The 22,715-nt window shown below is 42.9% G+C and overlaps 1 protein-coding gene across 4 annotated transcripts; it reads left to right on the top strand.

Annotated features, from left to right (window-relative positions):
* Positions 1-590: 590 nt before the first annotated feature.
* Positions 591-17,990, top strand: LOC129707560 (homeobox protein TGIF1-like). Of its 4 annotated transcripts, none has more exons than XM_055652706.1 (3): positions 591-772; positions 1,483-1,676; positions 15,914-17,990. In XM_055652706.1, the coding sequence occupies exons 1-3, from the start codon at positions 754-756 to the stop codon at positions 16,433-16,435; spliced, it is 735 nt and encodes a 244-aa protein (XP_055508681.1). In that variant the 5' UTR covers positions 591-753; the 3' UTR covers positions 16,436-17,990. The 4 variants fall into 4 exon arrangements, with proteins under 4 accessions (XP_055508681.1, XP_055508680.1, XP_055508682.1 ...); XM_055652705.1 differs by having other exon boundaries at positions 592-772; positions 1,480-1,676; XM_055652707.1 differs by lacking the exon at positions 591-772 and adding an exon at positions 821-842.
* The last annotated feature ends 4,725 nt before the right edge of the window (positions 17,991-22,715 follow it).

Genomic DNA, 22,715 nt, shown 5'->3' with positions numbered 1-22,715 from the left:
GAGTGAGTGTGGGTGGGTGAGTGTGAGTGAGTGAGTGAGTGAGTGAGTGAGTGAGTGGGTGGGTGGGTGAGTGAGTGAGTGAGTGAGTGAGTGAGTGAGTGAGTGAGTGAGTGGGTGAGTGAGTGAGTGAGTGAGTGAGTGAGTGAGTGAGTGAGTGAGTGAGTGAGTGAGTGAGTGAGTGAGTGAGTGAGTGAGTGAGTGAGTGAGTGAGTGAGTGTGAGTGAGTGAGTGAGTGAGTGAGTGAGTGAGTGAGTGAGTGAGTGATGAATGAATGAGTGAGTGAGTGAGTGAATGAGTGAGTGAGTGAGTGAGTGAGTGAGTGAGTGAGTGGGTGAGTGAGTGAGTGAGTGAGTGAGTGAGTGAGTGAGTGAGTGATGAGTGAGTGAGAGAGAGTGGGTGAGTGAGTGAGTGAGTGAGTGAGTGAGTGAGTGAGTGAGTGAGTGAGTGAGTGGGTGGGTGAGTGGGTGGGTGGGTGGGTGGCGCTGGTTTCCGGGGTGAGCTGTCAGTGAGCGCTGGCGAGAGGCGACCATCACCATCATCACCACCGCAGTCTGGCAGCAGGTAGCGAACAGCTTTGTTTAACTGCGCCACGCTGTCCTCGCTGCACAGCGGCGGGAGGGAGGGAGAGGGAGCGAGAGAGGCGAGCTGCACAAACACACACAACGTGCTCACACCATCTCCGACTTTGCACTTTTATATGAAGCTGCAAAATCCAAACTCTGTCGCCGACAGGAACAGTAAAAGTGGATCAAGATGAAAGCTGCGAGGAAAGGTAGGTGTGACCTTGGTGTAGACACGCTGTCAGTCAGTCAGTCAGTCAGTGTTGCCTGAAACAATGGCAGGTCGGGTTGCTCGCTTTGGCATTATTTATTTTTCTCTCTTTCTCATCTCTCCTCCCCCGCGCTGTGATTTTGGAAAGGGATTATTTTTAGTTCCAGGGGTTTCTGTGGGGGTGTTTGAGGTCCCGTTACAGGGACGGTTCGAGTGGCCTTGTTGTCTCTCGGGCTCGGCGTGTTCGCCCCTTTGTTGCAGCCGGAGCCCAGCTCTTCCCCTCTCGCCTGGTCCTGGGGCTTCCTAGCTGCAGGCTTTAGGTGGTGTAACTTTGCAAAGTTGTTGCCCCCTCCCCGCTAAGAGAGAGTTTGTGTGTCGGTGGAGGGTCGCTGACAGATGGAGCCGGGATTAGCGCCAGTTCCTGCTTCACTGAAACAAAAGCTGCACCTCAATGGCGGCAAACTTTATGCCCAAGTTTATTCTGGTTCATTTTTGCAATTAACTTTATTTATTGATCCGAGTTTGCAGCGGGAAAGCGGCGAGTGTTTGCGGATGATGGAGGTTTTGACTTTGAGCGCGTTATTGCATTTTAAATGTAAAGAGTGAGGTCCGCAGCTGCTGCCCGGTTGTTTCCAGTGATGTGTCCGGGCCGGGCTACTTGTGTTTCTGATCCCATAACTAACACCTCTCTGCCACTGCTACTGCCAGCAGCCGTGGGCGGCCGGGGCTCGGACAGTGACTCTGTGGACGAGGGCATGGCCGGCAAGAGGAAGCGCCATGTCATCTTCTCCAAGGAGTCGGTGAAGGTTCTGCGGGACTGGTTGTACGAGCATCGCCTGAACGCCTACCCATCGGAGCAGGAGAAGCTGAGCTTATCCGGACAGGCCGACCTCAGCGTATTACAGGTAGGAAGGAGTCCGGCCACACTTGGGGAGTGGGTGGTCGGGGCGACACGGGGCACGTGTGTGCCAAGGCCGTTGTGTAACATAATGTAATGAAAGGATAAAATACACAACAGTCTGTTGGGATGAGCAGCAATATCGAGTTGTGCAAAGTTACATTTGTTTTTTAATCTCCGCAGCAAATAATTGATTCACGGGTAACACAACGAAGTAAAATAAATCACTCCTTCACAAAAGTGGTGAACATTAAACTGGACAAATGTGTAAACTAAAGCAAAATGCATCGACTTGGGTAACTTGGTCTTCACTTGCCAGATTGCCAGGGATATTAGTTGGGGGAAGGGGCAGTTAAATATTTCTGAAGCAAGTTAGAGCCCGTTGGATTGCCTTAAGGAATGGGGAAGTTTCTATTGTTTGTCTAGTTTTAAACGCAGGATGAGCGAGCATTGCCTTTTGTTTTGTGTTCACGTGTGTGCTGTGAGGGAGTATGGCTTTCGACAGTTATGCTGCGAAGTTGGATTCTTGTGATTCCATCATCCATATTGTGCCTAAGAGGATGTTCAGTTGCTTTGTGAAACTGTTAGTAAAAGTGAAACCAGCCTGTCCCCACATGGTCATAGCCTTTGTGATTTCTTGTCATCAATCTAAGCTTTCTTTTCTTCCGTGTCCTTTTAAATTTATTGAGAGTTGTGATTACGGCTAAATTGGTGTTTTATTGCAAATAAAGGAAGCAAAATAGATCTTTAAACTGATTTTGGAAGCTAGTTTATAATTAATTAACCTACAAGTTTGAAATAAAATGAAGAATCTCACACTCGTTGTCTCTGACAGTCATTGTGTAATGTGTAGGAAGGAACTGTAGATGCTGGTTTAAACCGAAGATAGACACAAATAGTCTTTGTGTAATAGTCACTCAGTTAGTCAGGAATATCGTTGGGAAAGTCATTTCCTGTTAATGTTGTTGCCTGCAAAATTACTCCAGCATTTTGTGAATATCTTCAGTTTAAACCAGCACCTGCAGTTCCTTCCTACACAAATAGTCTGCCTTGTTGGAGTTCAGAAGAAAAGTTCTTATTAATTATTGCTTACTCCAAGCCTGAGTTATATGGACAAGTAATTGAATTTCATGATATAGATTAAAAAAAAGGTGCCTTCAAACATCATTTTATAATGTAATATTTTGTTGCCTGATAATTTAATTTGTGAATTCCTGGGTGAGGGATTGCTCAAGTGTTTCATTAAATTGTAGTATTGGGATTTAAGGGTGAATTTAGCAGAAATATATTCCTTTGTGTTGGAGTTTATGGAGCAGCATGCATCTATCTTGTTCGTCTCTTTACACACAGTCTATTCCAGCGGATGCAATTAAAACAACTTGCATGTAATTCCCAACTTGCATGTAATTCTAGTGCATGCAGCTTCCAGGAACTATCACCAATACATTCTTCCATGCTGTAATCGAATGGTTGACTCCACAAACATGAGTTGTGAGCAGCAGATGTTGGGTTAGCATGGCTAGTATTTCCTTGTCATTAATAAAGAGCTAAGCCTTCTTTCAGCTTAGCTTACATTCACCACATGTCCTGCTTACAAAGAGATTCATTTACAGAAAACCTAACTTTCCATAGGATACCTCTCCAAAGTCTGTAAATATAATTCCTTTACACACACAGTAAATGTCAGGTACATATTTGATTTAAAATTGTATATTGCTGACTTTTATAGAGTTGCAAAGCAACAAATGATTGACCTTTAAGCGAATGTGTCTGTTAGCCTCTGGTGACATTACCACTGGTGATGGTGCAGTTGTAAGCGGTGTCAGAGCTTTATTGTTCATAGTCTTACACTGAAATTACATCTGAATCTCTAAATAATGCAAATATTTTTTTCTTGAAGTGAGATTAATCATTAGATATCTGGGAGGTGGCAGAAGAAATGAGCCACAATGTTACTGAATCTTGGAGCAGGCATAAGGGATATGATGGTCTACTCGTTTCTTTATGTGACTTACGCACGCAAACATTTATAGTACGTATGGGGAAATTACTTTAGTCCTAAGCTACTTCAAGCATCGTAATTAGATAGGGAAAGAAAGAACAACATAGTAGCCATTTTCTGACCTTGTTACCGAAGCCGTTTCTCAGTAGTCCAAAGTTCGGGAGTTACGAGGTCTGGAGAGCGTGTCTACTTCTTAGACCTTCGCTTGAAGACTGCCTTAAAACAAAGGGGAGATTACACAGACCATCAGCCTGAGGTAAGGCAACAGCTGATGCTTTATATGACAGTAATTATTTAACTAAAATCACCTGTGGTATAACGAGTGGAGTTGATTACTTGGGCAATCGAACTGTTCTGTGATATAGATTGGATGGCGTGAAATAGCCTCTGTGTCATGTGGAAATACAGAAACATTCGTGACATAAGTGCCAACAGATTTACCAAGACATAATGATGTGGCTTGATAAGGCTGTTGTTTTGAGTGGAGTGAGGGTTACACAGTCAAATCTGCCCTCTCTCAGATACAAAAATACATTTATTTCATTTGTATAATACCCATTTGTGTACAAAAACATCCCTAATGTGAGGGAGGGGATGATGGGGGTGAAAGAGCTGGAGCTTAGTGGGAGAGGACAAAGGGCTGATGCTTGATGGGTTTGGAGGGAATGTTGCTGCCATCTGCCCTTGCTGAGATGGGTGGAATCGAGCAAAGGTTCTGAATATCCGTGGATGGGTTTTGAAACAGGATGGTGTGGTCCGTGTGTCATAGGATGGGAATGTCGTGTTTGCCACAGTCACAGAGGGCACCATTTTATTCTGTACTGGCTCCATCTGCATGGATATGAACCTGAACTGCAGGGCTGTTTTTGTTGAAGGAGTTCATTATTATTCAGACAACATCGGAGCCCTTCTCTTATTTCATTGCCTCTTGCAGGAGTTTGTCCGACTGGTGCAGTGAAAGGCACTATATAAATGCAGGGTTCCTCTTTGGCACATTCCTCCAAGTAAATCAGTTTCACAGTTGCCCAGACAGAAAATGTTAAATTGGAAGTGTATTGTTCGGTTTTATTTTCTGAAAGAAACTTCCTGTCCATTGTACCTATGCTGCTGCAACACTATACCATGCTGACGATTCCCCCCTGCCCACACCCTATCCACTCCATTGCTGCATTGCATCCATTTTGGTGGCAAAAACAGGAAAGCAGACTATTATCTAAATGGTGGCCGATTAGGAAAAGAGGAGATGCAGCGAGACCTGGGTGTCATGGTACACCAGTCATTGAAAGTAGGCATGCAGGTGCAGCAGGCAGTGAAGAAAGCGAATGGTATGTTAGCTTTCATAGCAAAAGGATTTGAGTATAGGAGCAGGGAGGTTCTACTGCAGTTGTACAGGGTCTTGGTGAGACCACACCTGGAGTATTGCGTACAGTTTTGGTCACCAAATCTGAGGAAGGACATTATTGCCATAGAGGGAGTGCAGAGACGGTTCACCAGACTGATTCCTGGGATGTCAGGACTGTCTTATGAAGAAAGACTGGATAGACTTGGTTTATACTCTCTAGAATTTAGAAGATTGAGAGGGGATCTTATAGAATCTTGCACAATTCTTAAGGGGTGGACAGGCTAGATGCAGGAAGATTGTTCCCGATGTTGGGGAAGTCCAGGACAAGGGGTCACAGCTTAAGGATAAGGGGGAAATCCTTTAAAACCGAGATGAGAAGAACTTTTTTCACACAGAGAGTGGTGAATCTCTGGAACTCTCTGCCACAGAGGGTAGTTGAGGCCAGTTCATTGGCTATATTTAAGAGGGAGTTAGATGTGGCCCTTGTGGCTAAGGGGATCAGAGGGTATGGAGAGAAGGCAGGTACGGGATACTGAGTTGGATGATCAGCCATGATCATATTGAATGGCGGTGCAGGCTCGAAGGGCCGAATGGCCTACTCCTGCACCTAATTTCTATGTTTCTCCCCCCCTGCCCCCCACTGCTGCATTTCTCCCCACCCCCCACTGCTGCATTTCTCCTCCACTGCTGCATTTCTCCCATTCTTCCCACTGCTGCATTTCTCCCCGCTGCTGCATTTCTCCTCCACCCTCCACTGCTGCATTTCTCCCATTCTTCCCACTGCTGCATTTCTCCCCGCTGCTGCATTCCCCCCCAGTGCTGCATTTCTCCCCACCCCCCACTGCTGCAGTTCTCCCCACCCCCCCCATCGCTGCATTTCTCCCCCACCCCCATCGCTGCATTTCTCCCCGCTGCTGCATTCCCCCTATCGCTGCATTTCTCCCCCACCCCCCATCGCTGCATTTCTCCCCTGCTGCATTCCCCCTATCGCTGCATTTCTCCTCCACTGCTGCATTTCTCCCCCCCCCCCACTGCTGCATTTCTCCCCACCCCCCATCGCTGCATTTCTCCCCATTTCTACCCACTGCTGCATTTCTCCCCACCCCCCATAGCTGCATTTCTCCTCCACTGCTGCATTTCTCCCCCGCCCCCCACTGCTGCATTTCCCCCACCCCCCCCCCCATCGCTGCATTTCTCCCCATTTCTACCCACTGCTGCATTTCTCCCCACCCCCCATAGCTGCATTTCGCCTCCACTGCTGCATTTCTCCCCCGACCCCCACTGCTGCATTTCTCCCCACCCTCCACTGCTGCATTTCATTTCTCCCCCACTCCTGCATTTCTCCCCACCCCCCACTGCTGCATTTCTCCCCACTGCTGCATTTCTCCCCCGCTCCCCACTGCTGCATTTCTCCCACTGCTGCATTTCTCCGTACTGCTGCATTTCTCCCCCGCCCTACTCAGTTATAGTGGACAACTTGTAATAACATACACCAGGACCACCTACTCCCTCAGTGGTCTATAGCGAGGGCTTACCGTAAGGTGAACAGCTTTGGGCCCCATATCTGAGGAAGGATGTGCTGGAATTGGAGAGGGTCCAGAGGAGGTTTAAGAGAATATGATCCCGGAGATGAGTGGGTTAACATATTATGAATGTTTGACAGTACTGGGCCTGTACTCGCTGGAGATTTGAAGGATGAGGGGGGAACCTCATTAAACATATCGAATACTGAAAGGCCTGGATAGAGTGGATGTGGAGAGGTTGTTTCCACTAGTGGGAGAGTCTCAGACCAGAGGGCACAACCTTAGAATAAAATAAGTTGCTTTAGAAAGGGGATGACGTCATTTCATTAGTCAGAGGGTGGTGAATCTGTGGAATTCATCGCTACAGACGTGGAGGCCAAGTCATTGAATATTTTTCAAGAGTCAAGAGTATTTTATTGTCATTTGTCCCAGACAGAATAATTACTTGCAGCAGCACAACAGAATACGTAAAGCGGAGGTTGACAGATGTTCAAGAAGGAACTGCAGATGCTGGAAGATCGAAGGTACACAAAAATGCTGGAGAAACTCAGCGGATGCAGCAGCATCTATGGAGCAAAGGAAATATGCAACGTTTCGGGCCAAAACCCTTCTTCAGACTGATGGGGGGTGGGGGGGGAGAAGGAAGGAAAAAGGGAGGAGGAGGAGCCCGAGGGCGGGGGGATGGGAGGAGACAGCTCGAGGGTTAAGGAAGGGGAGGAGACAGCAAGGGCTAGCAAAACTGGGAAAATTCAACGTTCATGCCATCCGGACGCAAGCAACCCAGGCGGAATACGAGGTGCATTTCCTCCAATTTCCGGTGTACGAGGTTGACAGATTCTTGATTAGTACGGTTGTCAGGGTTATGGGGATAAGGCAGGAGAAAGAGATTGAGCGGGAAAGATAGATCAGCCATGATTGAGTGGCAGAGGGGACACGATGTGCCAAAGGGGTTTGACTGGACAGGTGGCTCCTGCTCCCCCCTGCAAACTTGACTCATGTTCATAATGTCGTGTGTTTATTCAGCAAAGGTGCCTGTGGACTTAAGCACCTGTGGTTTTTAACATCAGGCAAATTAGTGTCATATGTGGACATTAGTTATATTGTACAGCATGCAAACACATCACATTGTTTCACTGATCATTGAGCAACATTACACCCTTCTTACTCAGAGCCACTTTTCAAAGAACCTCAGTTATAAAATGGAACAGGATTGCAGAATGTCTAGGAAGCCTGTGCTGTCCAGATGGGTCGGTGCTCCTGAAGTGTGTGTGTTGCCATGCACTCTGCTGTGCATCTGCCCCTGTGGCAGATTGTTTAGACAAAGACTAGGCTGCTGGAAAGGAGGCGTCAGACATGAAGCTACATCCTGTTTATCCTGCAGTTTCCAAAATTCATGCAAGCATTCAGTTTAGTTTATTATCACTTGTACCAAGGTACAGTGAAAAGCTTTTTGTTGAGTGCTAACCAGTCAGCAGAACGACAATACATGATTACAAACAATCAATTAACAATACATGATAAGGAAATAACGTTTAGTGCAAGGTAAAGCCAGCAAAGTCCGGTCGGTAAAGGATAGTCCAAAGAAACATCAAAGAAGTAGATAGTAGTTCAGCATTGCTTTCTGGTTGTGGTAGGATGATTCGGTTGCCTGATAACAGCTAATAACATTACCCCTGCACTTGCTGTTCCCACTTCTGTTGGCATGCACTTGATCAATATACTACGCAACAGATAATAGATAATATTAAATGTACGTTCAATACCTGCCTCTGAAAGGCAAAGTATGGTGAGCAGAACAGGCCCTCGCTTCGCAGGCACTGATGATTTCTGTTCTGAGTTTCTGATCATTGGGGGCTGTGTATAGTAAATACTCTATGGAACATTCTTGCTGAAGCTGATGTGTAGAAGGAACTGCAGATGTTGGTTTAAACCCATGATAGATACAAAATACAGAGGTAACTCAGCAGGACAGGTAGCATCTCATGGGTGACGTTTCGGGTCGAGACCCTTCTTCAGACCGTTTCTACTGAAACTGAGGTTGATTCTCGTCCATTAAATGTGTAAGCTGCTTTCACGCAGGTTGCACTTAGTTATTTAAAACATTTAATTCTAAATAATTTATTACTTTAGTTATTTATATTTATATCAGAAATAAAAATGAACTGCAATTGTAGATATTACTATAATTTTAGCAAGGTTTGACCAGTAGTTTGTGTGACTTTAGCTCACAAAGTCAGTGAATTGTCATACTTCTTGATCTAGAAGCACTGTGTTTTGTTCCTGTATATTTCTCCTTGGAAATATTATTTGGAATTATAGCACTGTTTTCTTTCTAAATACACCGATTCTTTCAGAATTAGACCAGACATGTGGCTGTAATTGTAATGGGAGTCCACACAAATGTAAAATGTTGGGGTATTTTATGGTGAAATAGTTTCACAGTTTTGCAGTGATTTATTATACTTATCATTACTGTATGATTACTATTTACTATGTGAACAAGGAATTTCCCTGTGTAGATGACCATAAACCAATTAATTGGCAAGTATTATGCTACCCAGAACAACAAAACTTGTATTTAAAGAGCACCATTAGTAAAACGATACGTCCGAGCCACTTCACAGCAGCAATAACAAGACAACACCTGACTCATGGACCAAGATGGATGGAGCAAAGTATTTATGGAGGAAGTTCCAGAGCTCTAGGTTTTGGCCTGTGAAGACTCTGTGGTGTCCACCAAACTTCATTTCCAAATGAGGCAAATCAGTTATTGACGAGCTAGTACTACTCTTATCTTGGAGAGGAGGAGTGGGAGCTGGTTATTGGGCTGAGATAAGGATAACAGAATAACAAAGTGACCCAACCCTGATGCTGGCTGTTCAGTGAAGCCATTGACAGTGCCCTCCATAATGTTTGGGACAAAGACCCATCATTTATTTATTTGCCTCTGTACTCCACAATTTGAGATTTGTAATAGGAAAAAAATTACATGTAGTTAAAGTGCACATTGTCAGATTTTATTAAAGGTTATTTTTATACATTTTGGTTTCACCATGTAGAAATTACAGCAATGTTTATACATAGTGTGTCCCCTCCCCCTCCCCCTCCCTCCCCCTCCATTTCAGGGCACCATAATGTTTGGGACACATGGCTTCACAGGTGTTTGTAATTGCTCGGGTGTGTTTAAATGCTGCCTCAATGCAGGTGTAAGAGAGCTCTCAGCACCTCGTCTTTTCTCCAGTCTTTCCACCTTTGAAATCTTTTATTGGTGTTTATCAACATGAGGACCAAAGTTGTGGCAATGAATGTCAAAGAAGTCATTATGAGACTGAGAAACAAGAATAAAACTTAGATACATCAGCCAAACCTTAGGCTTACCAAAATCAACTGTTTGGAACATCATTAAGAAAGAGAGCACTGGTGAGCTCACTAATCACAAAGGGACTGGCAGGCCAAGGAAGACCTCCACAACTGATGACAGAAGAATTCTATCTATAACAAAGAAATATCCACAAACACCTTTCCGACAGATCAGAAACACTCTTCAGGAGTCAGGCGTGGATTTGTCAATGACCACTGTCCGCAGAAGACTCCATGAACAGAAATACAGAGGCTACAGTGCAAGATGCAAACCACTGGTTAGCCGCAAAAATAAGATGGCCAGTTTACAGTTTGCCAAAAAGTACTAAAAAGAGCAACCACAGTTCTGGATAAAGGTCTTGTGGACAGATGAGACGAAGTTCGACTTGTATCAGAGTGATGGCAAGAGCAAAGTATGGAGGAGAGAAGGAACTGCCCAAGATCCAAAACATACCACCTCAACTGCGAAACACAGTGGTGGGGGTGTTATGGCCTGAGCATGTATGGCTGCTGAAGGTACTGGCTCACTTATTTTCATTGATGATACAACTGCTGATGGTAGTAGCATAATGAATTCTGAAGTGTATAGACACATCCTATCTGTTCAAGTTCAAACAAATGCCTCAAAACTCATTGGCCGGCGGTTCATTCTACAACAAGACAATGGTCCAAAGCATACTAAAGCAACAAAGAAGTTTTTCAAAGCTAGAAAATGGTCAATTCTTGACTGGGCAAGTCAATCACCCGATCTGAACCCAATTGTGCATGTCTTTTAAATGCTGAAGAGAAAACTGAAGGGGACTAACCCCCAAAACAAGCATAAGCTAAAGATGGCTGCAATACAGGCCTGGCAGAGCATCACCAGAGAAGACACCCAGCAACAGGTGATGTCCATGAATCGCAGACTTCAAGCAGTCATTGCATGCAAAGGATATGCAACAAAATACTAAACATGACTACTTTCATTTACATGACATTGCTGTGCCCCAAACATTATGGTGCCCTGAAATGGGGGGGGACTATGTATAAACACAGCTGTAATTTCTATGTGGTCAACCAAAACGTATAAAAATGGCCTTTATTAAAATCTGACAATGTGCACTTTAACCACATGTGATTTTTTTCTATTACAAATCTCAAATTGTGGAGTACAGAGGTAAATAAATAAATTAATTGTCTTTGTCCCAAACATTATGGAGAGCACTGTAATTAACCCCAGAACCCATTTCTCTCAGCCATGGAATTTTGTTCCCCTCAAGCATTTCCCGAATTCCCTTTTGAATGTTTAAGTGTTTCCTTTCTAGACCAATGACAATCCAGCATTTTTTGTTGCAAACACAAAGATTTTAAGTTTCAGGTGCCAAACTGACAAAGGTTACAGAAATACAGTCTTTCACCCTCATCCAAACATCACATTTAGTAATGTTCCAGCACTCGAGAAAAATTACACCAGGATCCTAATCAGTCGGGCAAGTGGGCAAAGGAATAGAGTTTAATGTTGATAAGTGTGAGGTGTAGCATTTTGGGATGTCAAACCAGGATAGGACCTTCACAATGAATGGCAGGGCTCTGGGTAGTGTTGTAGAGCAGAGGGATCTAGGAGTGCAGGAACATAATTCCCCCAAAGTGGTGTAACAGGTAGATAGGGTGGTCAAGCAGGCATTCAGCACACTGCATCAGTCAGGGTATTGAATATAGAAGTTGGGAGGTTATGTTGCAGTTGTACAATACTTTGGTGAGGCCACATGGTATTGTGTTCAGTTTTAGTCACCCTGATGTGGGAAGGATCATTTTAAGCAGGAAAGAGTACACAGAAGATTTACAAGAATGTTGGCAGGACTTGAGAAGCTGAGCTATAGGTAGAGGATGGGCAGGCTAGGACTTATTTTGTTGGAGCTGAGGGGTGATGTTTTTAGAGGTGTGTAAAATTGTGAAGGAATAGGGTGAATGCAGTGTCATACCCAGAGTAGGGGAATCAAAAACTAGGACATAAGTTTAAGGCGAGATGGGAAAAATTTAAAAGGATTCTGAGGTGCAGCTTTTTCAAAGCTATATGCACGAGCTGCCAGAGGAGGTAGTTGAGGCAGGGACTATCAAACATTTCAAAGACATTTGAACAGGTACATGGATAGAAACGGTTTAGAGGGCCAAATGCAGACTAGTGTAGAAGTGACGTCTTGATGGGTATGGGCAAGTCGGGCTGAAGGGCCTGTTTCCGTCCATGACATAGACCTTATTAGCATTCTCTTTGGGGTGGGAGATTGCAACCTTCACGTGGTCCGCCCTGTTTCGACGAATGCAATCAACCGGGCGTGCACAATCAAATAAGATCAAATAGAACAAGTCGTCCTATAACTTTAGGCTGAGCACACCATACACAAGAAGAAGAAGCATTCTCTTTCCTAGTAAATTGCAGCCAAACAGTTGAGCAAGGGGGACAGACACAAAAAGCTGGAGTAACTCAGTGGGACAGGCAGCATCTCTGGAGAGAAGGAATGGGTGATGTTTCGGGTCGAGACCCTTCTTCAGACTGAAAAAGTCACAGGAAAGGGAAACGAGATATAGAAGAAACATGAGATATATAATGAAAGATATGCAAAAAATTAAACAATGATAAAGGAACAGCTGGAGCTAAGTAAGAACAAAAGCTGGTGTGATGGGTGGGGGAGGAGTGGAGAGAGAGGGAATGCCGGGGTTACTTCAAATTAGAGAAATTAATATTCATAACCCTGGGTTATAAGTTGCCCAAGCAAAATATGAGATGCTGTTCTTCCAATTTGTGTTTAGCCTCACTGACATAGAAAATAGGTGCAGGAGTAGGCCATTCGGCCCTTCGAGCCTGCACCGCCATTCAATATGATCATGGCTGATCATCCAGCTCAGTATCCTGTACCTGCCTTCTCTCCATACCCCCTGACAATGGAGGAGACCTCGAACAGAAAGGTCAGTGTGGGAATGGGATGGAGAATTAAAGAGTTTAGCAATCGGGAGATTAGATAGGTCCAGGCAGACTGAGCGAAGGCGTTCAGTGAAACAATTACCAGTCTGTGTTTGGTCTCTTGGATGTATAAGAGTCCACATCTTGAACAATGGATACAGTAGATGAGGATGGAGGAGGTGTAAGCGAACTTCTGCCGAAGGGCAAGGGAGTTATTTTTAAATGAATGTTAATACCTGGTCATTAGAATGAGTTTGAATCAGATGAGTATGAATATAAAAGCAGAATCTAGGTTTTCCACATCAAAGATGATTATTAAGTATGATTAAAGTTGGAATAATTGGTTTGATGGGTCATATTTTTCAAGATTGGTTTCAGTGCTAACATGGAATGAAGCTCGTTCAGTGAGTTGGTCGCAGAACTTGTGTGGAACAAGCTGGGGAAATCTTCACTTGTGTCCTCGTGTGTTATGAGGCAAAGATCGCTGATTTAGTGGCTTCAGGGTAATCACATTTGAAAAGTACAGGCAAAGGAAGCGAGAAATGAAAGGTCAATTCATCCCATTGAGAGAAGAGCAGGAAGCCTTCCTGAACCCGAGTTGGAATTTCTTCCTTAAACTTATATTTCAACTTCCTCACTTTCAGACACTTCTTAAACCAACCTTTCAACTATCCTGTTTGATTCTGAGTTCCTGTCTCTCTCATTTGGCTGTGAGCCAGTTTATGAGCAACTACTCTCGCAGGACTGAGATTATAAGTGTTAGAAGAAGAATTAGGCCATTCGGCCCATCAAGTCTATTCCACTATTCAATCAAGGCTGATCTATCTCTCTCTCCTACCCCCATTCTCCTGCCTTCTCCCCATAATCTCTGACAACTGTACTAATCAATGTTTAACTATAGCCCCAGGAACATGCATGTTGTCAGAACGTAGTTGATGGAAGTGTTGGAGTGGGAAGAAGTTCTTTGTCCATTCAAAAAATGCTATACCTGGCCTGAGAGTGTTTGATCAATCAAAATGGAAAATAACAAATCTTCTGACGCAACATCTGATCAATAAGCTTTATTTACAAAGAGTCCAGGAGAACAGATCTGTGCGGGGGAGGGGGAGGGGGGAAGGAGTGACCTCATTTCCATTGAAACCTTGGAGTTTCTTTTGTTCTCTTTTATTAGTTAGTTTGTCCTCGAATATAAACACTGCTTTTTCAACAGAGGAAATCTTCTCTTCAAAAGCTCAGGCCTACCAAACACAGATGTGGTGTCAGCTTTCCCTCTAATTTCATCTCTGTGGTAATGAATATCTGCTAATTATGTCTCTTCTAGAGATGAAAGTAAGAGGAACACCCTCCAACATTTTGAAGAGACTGTCTGAAAAAATTAATCTTTCAAACATCAGTGTATTTGGTGGCTAAGATTCACAGGTGCATTACTATTCCTTATGGTAGAGTTTATTTCTAAAGTAGTTAAGATAACGAGTAAGTTTGTGATTAAAATTTCCTTAGCCTTTTATGATTTGGTGCATTTAAATCTAATGTGCTGGCCAGCTTCTTGTAAGTTCCTTTTAAGTTCCTGACCGCCTGACCAGGCAAGCACCCATTCCCTTTCTGCTGTCGTCCCACAGTCTTGTGGACCCAGTTTTGATCAATGAGTCCGCTGTTCAAAACAGGTTGGGCAGAAAAACAAGGAATTCTAAATTGAAGGAAAATAAATGGATCACAAGATCAAATTTCAAATGTAATTTCTCCTAACACATATAGTGTGCTTTTTGTTTGGCTTTTTAAATGTTAGATACTCACACTGCAACAGCAATCACTGGAATAAAATTATCAATTACTAGGCTGTGAAAGACTGAATATTTAATAAAAAAATCTTTTCAAAAGATAAGTCTAGACTGGTCACATATAAAATACCACAAACAGAAAGAATGATTTATTTAGTAAATTATTTGTAAATGTTAAATTCTGAGCTTTTTTTCATTTAACTGCCCAGCCGCAGAGATGTCACTGACATTGGATTGCTTTCATATTTAGACCCCAATAGTCCTGTTAGTTTTGCTCATCGTTCCTTCTCGAATTGTGCCAGAGATTTCTTCCATCTGCCTACACCAGTCATTGCTGCCCTCCCCCACCACAGAGTGTGCTTTGTGCAACACATCAAGTTGCTCAGTCCACACTTGAAGGCCCATAATGGCAATTCCTTCAGCACTGGTTTCAAGTTACACAACCTGATCAGTGTGCGATCACGTGTTCGTGTTCTGGGAGAGGCAAACTGCTTTCACATCGCTGCCTGTTTTCAAGGGCTTTGTCTAGGTTACAGCAAATAGGATTCAGGTAGCAATTGTTTTCACTCTTCAAAATTTAAGGGAAAGTTTCAAAGAAAATGTCATCCAAAATGTCTGCTTCCTTAAATCAAACCTACCAACTCCATTTATACATGGACTACATGATCTACAGAAAACATGCCGACACTGAGCTGCACTGATCAGCAAATAAAACTGCTGCGACTGCTGCAGAGCTTCCACCCGCAGCACTAACCATATGGAACGAGCAGAGAATACAAATTGTAAGGGCAACAGAGGCTTCAGACGATGAAGAGGACAGGAGGCACAAGAAACTGCAGGAACTGGAAACTCAAGCAAAAAATAAACTGCTGACAGAACTCAGTGGGTCAGGCAGCATCTGTCAGCAGGAGGCAAAGGGATAGTCGTTGATTTGTGTCCAGGCCCAGAATGAAGGGCCTGAGGTGTCTTGAGCACAACAAGCAGTTGAACTCATAATGGGCTTGATGTTCAGAAAGCTGCAGAGCAGTAAATAAGCAAAGCTTGAGTCAGATATACTCAAGCAGAAAAAATAAATATTTCTGACTGTCAAAGGATCCCTTTTAAAAAGAATCCTGAACAACACACCAACTTTACATGGTGTTCGGTCATAGCATCTGCTAGCATTGTCTGACATTTCCAACCCTGCTGAGGAATTGTTGTACATTGACAAATCTTAACTCGTTTTTTCATTGTAACTTTTTTTAAGCACAGCAACAAAATTAATGTGCTAAATATTTTTTGTCTTTGCTTTCAAACTTAAGGTTTCTAACTGGTTCATCAATGCAAGGAGGAGACTTCTGCCGGATATGTTGCGGAAAGATGGCAAAGATCCCCATCAGTTCACCATTTCTCGGAAGAGTAAATCCTCTGAACTGACCCCGTCACGAAGAACAGGTGCACCAAACCTGGAGAATTCTGCTTCAGCCACGGCTTCCACTATCTTACCTGCATCTATCCGACCTTCTGTCATCTGTCACGCAACAACATCCACAGTCAAAGACATATCTTTACTCTTCTGCCCAGACTCTGGAAATGGTGATGAGAACACATCAAAACTAACTGATCATAAGCTAGTTCAACCTCTGTTTAACACTGATAACCCCACTGACTTAGTGATATGCACGGGCCCAACCAGTCCTAACAATGGGCTGTTCAACACACCTCCACCCACTCCACCAGAACTCCACCAGGACTTCAGTGGGTTCCAGTTACTGGTGGATGTGGCACTCCAGCAAGCTGCCGAGCTGGAATCTCAGAAACAGAATGTCATGGTTTCATCTTAAATGCACAGGCAGAGAAACATGGTGGCCGGGAATAGAAATATAGATGTCAAAGAAATCTTGTCAGTTGGTTCTGGTCTCTGGATGGGCATTGATATGTTGCTAAATACAGTTGTACTGTCCATTTTGGACAAACAATCATTAAAATGCATTTCTTCTGGTTGGAGATAGAGTTTAAAGTCTGCCCACTTGAATTAAATTTCTCATGGGTGAATGATTGATTGTAGACCTCGGAGTGAAGGGTTGCAATAATTATTCTCAGAGCCTCTCTTGTAGATTTGCACTCTGCAGTGTGTAGATTCTGGGATTTCAACAGAATAAGCATCAGTAGCTTTCTGTATTTTTGACTGCAGATATATATAAACTGTAATTGTGTTTCAAGGAATTGCAGATAACTTAAATCTTATATTAATCTGTGGCTACTGTTCCCATTTTAAGATTTGAGCTTAAAGTAGGTTGTTTTTCCTCTGAACACTACTGTCCTGATTGCAGATATAGTGAGTATAGAACAAGAGGCAGCACAGCTTCATGCGGGTCTCCTGGATGGAAATTCTGTGGCACGTTCTTTAGTTCTCGATACGTGCACAGTGTCAGAATTATTATGATGCTAGTAGAATATTTTTTCATTTGTATATAATGGATCTTTACTACTGAGCTGAAAATTGTAACTTTAAATTGTGGTTCTTAGAGGAAAATTATAAAATTAAATGGCAGCTTCCTTTAAATTACTACTTAATAGATTATGATGTAGCAATGTGACATTAGCTCAGAGATATTAATTTGTAATTTTTGAATACAGAACTCAAGGTAAACATATCTGTTTGTTAGTTATTTGTGAATGTAGTTTTCTTTTGATTTTTAATTCCTTTTAAAATGTAGTACTTTGTTTAAAGGTGATGTGAGACGTTTTATAATAGTCCTAAAATCATCTACATGGTAGACTTGGAGCCAAATAAATATTTTTTTTCAGATTCTAAAGTGTCACACACCACAGTTATAAAATAAATTGTATTTTGAGAAAGTCTTGTATATTTAAAAAAAGGGAACCAGTGATTTTAAGCTCCACTCACGCAAACTGTGATCCTTACTGACCACAACACTGCAAGTCCCCAGTGGCACTGTGGCACTGGTTTCTGCAAATTGCAGGAGAAAGACTTTTGTTGGCAGACAATTTACTTTTGATGTGGGAGCTGCAGATCTTTGTACGTCAGCCCTTTACTGTAAATTGTATGCAGGCCAAAACTGTATACTTGTGGTTCTACAAAGTAGCTTTATGTAAATCCAAATCCTATTTGTAACAGAAGCGTTAAAAGTTTGGTTCAGTGTTAATGCAAAAAGGGGCTTTGCAGATCCTGTATATAAGTGAGATAATGCAAATGTGCCTTATGATGGTGGTGTTTTTTTTTTGTTATTTTAAGGGACCACCCAACGCGCCCAGTCTTCAGTCTCAATCTGTGCAATATTTCAAGGGGTACTTTCACTCCATTCTTTGTCTTACGGGAACATTGATCACATCTGTGAATTTTTTTTAAATACCACTCTAATAAAAAATTGACATTTGGTCATTGTTTTGTAATTATTGGTGGGATAATTCAGATTTTGACATAAATTTTGATGTCTTAAACGGAGAACTCAGACTGACTTGAGCCGCTGCACCCGATTCTTTTAGTGAGCAGGTGGCAGCTGATACCCATAAAATGAAAAACACAATTTGAGCTAAATTAGTTTAATCCTAGATAATTTAAGCTACAGCACACCCTTGAAGCAGCATCTATTGGGAACGGCCAGTGTCAGCATAAGCAAAACTATCATTCAACTGAGTTTGAAGCAACCACTACTTAAAACAAATATGTTTTTTTGTGCACACACTATGCAATGAGGGCAAATTTGAACGACTACATTATTTTCTTATCGCATTGGCTGCTCTCAGCTCAAGTAGACTTGTATGCCAATCATATTTCCACCTTTCACTGCACAGAAATCCTACACAGAACTAAAAATATCCACAAAATGGCAATGGAAAATTTGTAGTCCTGTCAATAACTGAAATTTTAGAGGGTACTTTGATTTTAGGGAAAAAAAATTGTGCTGTTAAAAAATTAAATCTTGAAAAAGATACTAAATTCTTTTGGAAACATTTAACTATTTGGGAAGACTTATTTGTCACCAATAGTACAGTACCTGCTGAAATTAGGATAGCAACATATTGTGGACATTTTTGTCCTTGTTAGTGAATGTATCTATATTAGCAATCTGCAGATTTGGGCTCAATCTTTCTCTGTTAGAATCAGATATCCTATAATATGAGCAGAATTATACCAAAGATCTAGGCAAAAAAAATACTGGAAGAACACAATGGTTCAGACAGCATCTGTGGCAGGAATGGACAAATGTCAGGACCTTTTTTCAGGCACCTATTTCCTTCGCTCCATAGATGCTGCTGCACCCGCTGAGTTTCTCCAGCATTTTTGTGTTACCTTTTTTCAGGCAGCTCAGTTTCCTGTTAACACGTGGCACTGACCAGAAGAAACAATTCTCAGAGTTTCAATGTTTGCGTTTCAAAATTCTGAGATTTAGACAATAGATTTCTGAGGTTTTGCATCCATTTTGCTGCTGCAGGGTCCTATTGAATCATAAATGAAAAAATACTTATTTGAAAGGAATAACTTGATGCTTAGTAACAGGAAATTGGGCAAGATAAGAGAACCCAAGACAGTTATAAACCACAAGTGTTTAACATTTCAGTCTTCTGTACATCAGGCTTTTATTATAATGTGATTCTATAAGTGTTTTATCATAATCTTTCTCTTCACTCACCCTGCTAGCAGCTGAAATATGATTATCTGAATTCCTGGTGCAGCTGTCAATTAGCTAATGTGAAGGGTAGAGGCAGAGTCTAGTAGTAGGCTCAGGCTAATCTAGAAATGATGTAATACCAGCGTTTAACATTTCAATCCTATGGCAGATGTTTACATGTTTAATCCTATTGCAGGAAGTAATGGCTGAGGCAACAAATTGCTTTCTAGAGTTTTAAAGTGAAGCCTCAATGGGTTAGATATGATGACAGCACTGACTTCATTACACTTTTGTGGACTTATCAATAAACCACAGGCATTGTGACGTCATCAGCTCGCTTCAGCACTTAGATTTTAAAAAAGATGTCAGTTGCTGAATACTTTTAGTAAAAAACTTGGGAAATAATTAATCAAATTTTCAGATGAGGGGATTTTTGAAATCATGAGGTAAATCTCTACCAGAATATGTACAAATTTCACCGTTTTACACGTCTGGTTTTTGAGGAGATGTGAATCAAAGAAAAAGTTCAAGCAAACAGGTACACAAGCAAACATCCCCACAAGCGAACATCCAAGATCAGAGTTTTATAAGTTACTAGACCAAGTCAGACCCACTGGTCTGTTCCCCCCAACGCGCAATGGGGGGGGGGGGGTGTTGCGGCTTCACACGCACACTAACCACCACCAACACACACGGGGTGAGGGGATAGAGGGGGGGGGGGGGGTGAGTGGAGGGTAGGGGGAGACGGAGAGGGGAGTGAGGGGAGACCGCTGGGTCCTGAGTTGTGAATCTGGAATTCTCTGCCACAGAAGACAGTGGAGGCCAATTCATAGAAACATAGAAAATAGGTGCAGGAGGAGGCCATTCGGCCCTTCAAGCCAGCACCGCTATTCATTGTGATCATGGCTGATCATGGCCCATCAATAACCCGTGCCTGCCTTGTCCCCATATCCCTTGACTCCACTAGACCCTAAAGCTGTATCTAACTCCCTCTTAAATCCATCCAGTGACTTGGCCTCCACTGCCCTCTGTGGCAGGGAATTCCAAAATTCACAACTCTGGGTGAAAAAGTTTTTTCTCACCTCAGTCTTAAATGACCTCCCTTTTATTCTAAGACTGTGACCCCCTGGTTCTGGACTCGCCCAACATTGGGAACATTTTTCCTGCATCTAGCATGTCCAGTCCATTTATAATTTTATATGTTTCTATAAGATCCCCCTCATCCTTCTAAACTCCAGTGAATACAACTCTAGTCTTTTCAATCTTTCCTCATATGACAGTCCCGCCATCCCAGGGATCAATCTCGTGAACCTACACTGCACTGCCTCAATCACAAGGATGTCCTTCCTCAAATTAGGAGACCAAAACTGTACACAATACTCTAGATGTGGTCTCACCAGAGCCCTATACAACTGCAGAAGAACCTCTTTACTCCTATACTGAAATCCTCTTGTTATGAAGGCCAACATTCCATTAGCTTTCTTCACTGCCTGCTGTACCTGTAAGCCAGCTTTCAGTGACCGGTGTACAAGGACGCCCAGGTCTCGCTGCATCTCCCCCTTACCTAACCTAACCCCATTGAGATAATAGTCTGCCCCCTTGTTTTTGCCGCCAAAGTGGATCTCACATTTATCTATATTATACTGCACCTGCCCACTCACTCAACTTGTCCAGGTCACATTGCAACCTCCTAACATCCTTTTCACAGTTCACACTGCCACCCAGCTTTGTGTCATCCGCAAACATGCTAGTGTTGCTCCTAATTCCCTCTTCCAAATCATTAATATATATGGTAAACAGTTGCGGCCCCAACACCGAGCCTTGTGGCACTCCACTCGCCACTGCCTGCCATTCTGAAAAGGACCTGTTCACTCCTACTAATTTTCTATCTATGTCAACACCCTACCCCCAATACCATGAGCTCTAATTTTAGTCACCAGTCTCCCGTGCGGCACTGGCACCCCTTCATCCATTTTACTTGTCACATCCTCAAAAAATTCCAGAAGATTAGTCAAGCATGATTTCCCTTTCATAAATCCATGTTGACTTGGACTAATAATTTTACTGCTATCCAAATGCCCCATTATTACCTCTTTAATAATTGACTCCAGCATCTTTCCCACCACCGAAGTCAGGCTAACCGGTCTGTAATTCCCCGTTTTCTCTCTCTCTCCTTTCTTGAAAAGTGGGATAACTTTAGCTATCCTCCAATCCACAGGAACTGATCCTGAATCTATTGAACATTGGAAAATGATCATCAATGCGTCCACTATTTCTAGAGCCACCTCCCTGAGGACCCTGGGATGCAGACCATCAGGCCCAGGGGATTTATCATCCTTCAGTCCCATTAGCCTGCCCAATACTATTTCTCACCTAATTAAAATTTCTTTCAGTTCCTCTACCCCCTTAGATCCTTTGTCCTCCAGTACATCTGGGAGATTGTTTGTGTCTTCCTTAGTGAAGACAGATCCGAAGTACCTATTCAACTCTTCTGCCATTTCCTTGTTGCCCATAATAATTTCACCCGTGTCTGCCTTCAAGGGACCCACATTTGACTTTACTACTCTTTTTGCCTTAACATATCTAAAGAAGCTTTTACTGTCCTTATATATTTATATTCCTAGCCAGCTTCCCTTCGTACTTCATCTTTTTAGCCCGTATTGCCCGTTTTGTTTCCTTCTGTTGTCCTATGAAAGTTTCCCAATCCTCTGGCTTCCGGTTACTCTTTGTTGTGTTATACATCTTTTCTTTTCGTTTTATTCTATCCCTAACTTCTCTTGTCAGCCACAGTTGCCTCCTACTCCCCTTAGAATCTTTCTTTCTTTTTGGAATTAAATGATTCTGCGTCTTCCGGATTATGCCGATAAATTCCTGCCATTGCTGTTCCACTGTCATTTCCTGCTAGGATCCCTTTCGAGTCTACCTTGGCCAGCTCCCCTCTCATGCCTTCATAGTCTCCTTTGTTCAACTGCATCACTGCCACATTTAACGTTCTCCTTCTCAAATTGAAGATTAAAACTAATCATAATATGATCACTACCTCCAAGCGGTTCCTTTACCTCGAGTTCTCTTATCATATCTGGTTCATTGGACAACACTAAATCCAGAATTGCCTTTTCTCTGGTCGGCTCCATTACAAGCTGCTCTGAGAATCCATCTCGGAGGCATTCTACAAACTCTCTTTCTTGGGGTCCTGAACCAACCTGATTTTCATAGTCTACCTGCATATTGAAATTCCCCATCACCACAGTGGCATTACCTTTGTTACATGCCAGTTTTAACTCCTGCTGCAACTTACACCCTACATCCAGGCTACTATTTGGGGGTCTGTACATGACACCAATTAGTGTCTTCTTGCCTTTACAATTCCTCAACTCAATCCACAGTGACTCTACCTCGTCAGTCCCTATGTCTTCCCTCGCAAGGGACTGAATTCCATCCCTCACCAATTCATTGGATGTTTTCAAGAGAGAGTTGCATTTAGCTC

Source organism: Leucoraja erinacea, chromosome 21 (genome assembly GCF_028641065.1).
Source record: "Leucoraja erinacea ecotype New England chromosome 21, Leri_hhj_1, whole genome shotgun sequence".
Taxonomy (NCBI): domain Eukaryota; kingdom Metazoa; phylum Chordata; class Chondrichthyes; order Rajiformes; family Rajidae; genus Leucoraja; species Leucoraja erinaceus.
Note: the sequence above shows the minus strand (reverse complement) of the source record. Positions and strands in the feature narration are given on the sequence as shown.

What these genes read in the sequence shown, in the direction of transcription:
- LOC129707560 (XM_055652704.1), top strand. Translation starts at nt 1,410, where the DNA reads ATGTGTCCGGGCCGGGCTACTTGTGTTTCTGATCCCATAACTAACACC. An exon ending in CCGACCTCAGCGTATTACAG is followed by an intron (nt 1,677 to 15,913) that starts GTAGGAAGGAGT and finishes TTCAAACTTAAG; the next exon opens with GTTTCTAACTGGTTCATCAA.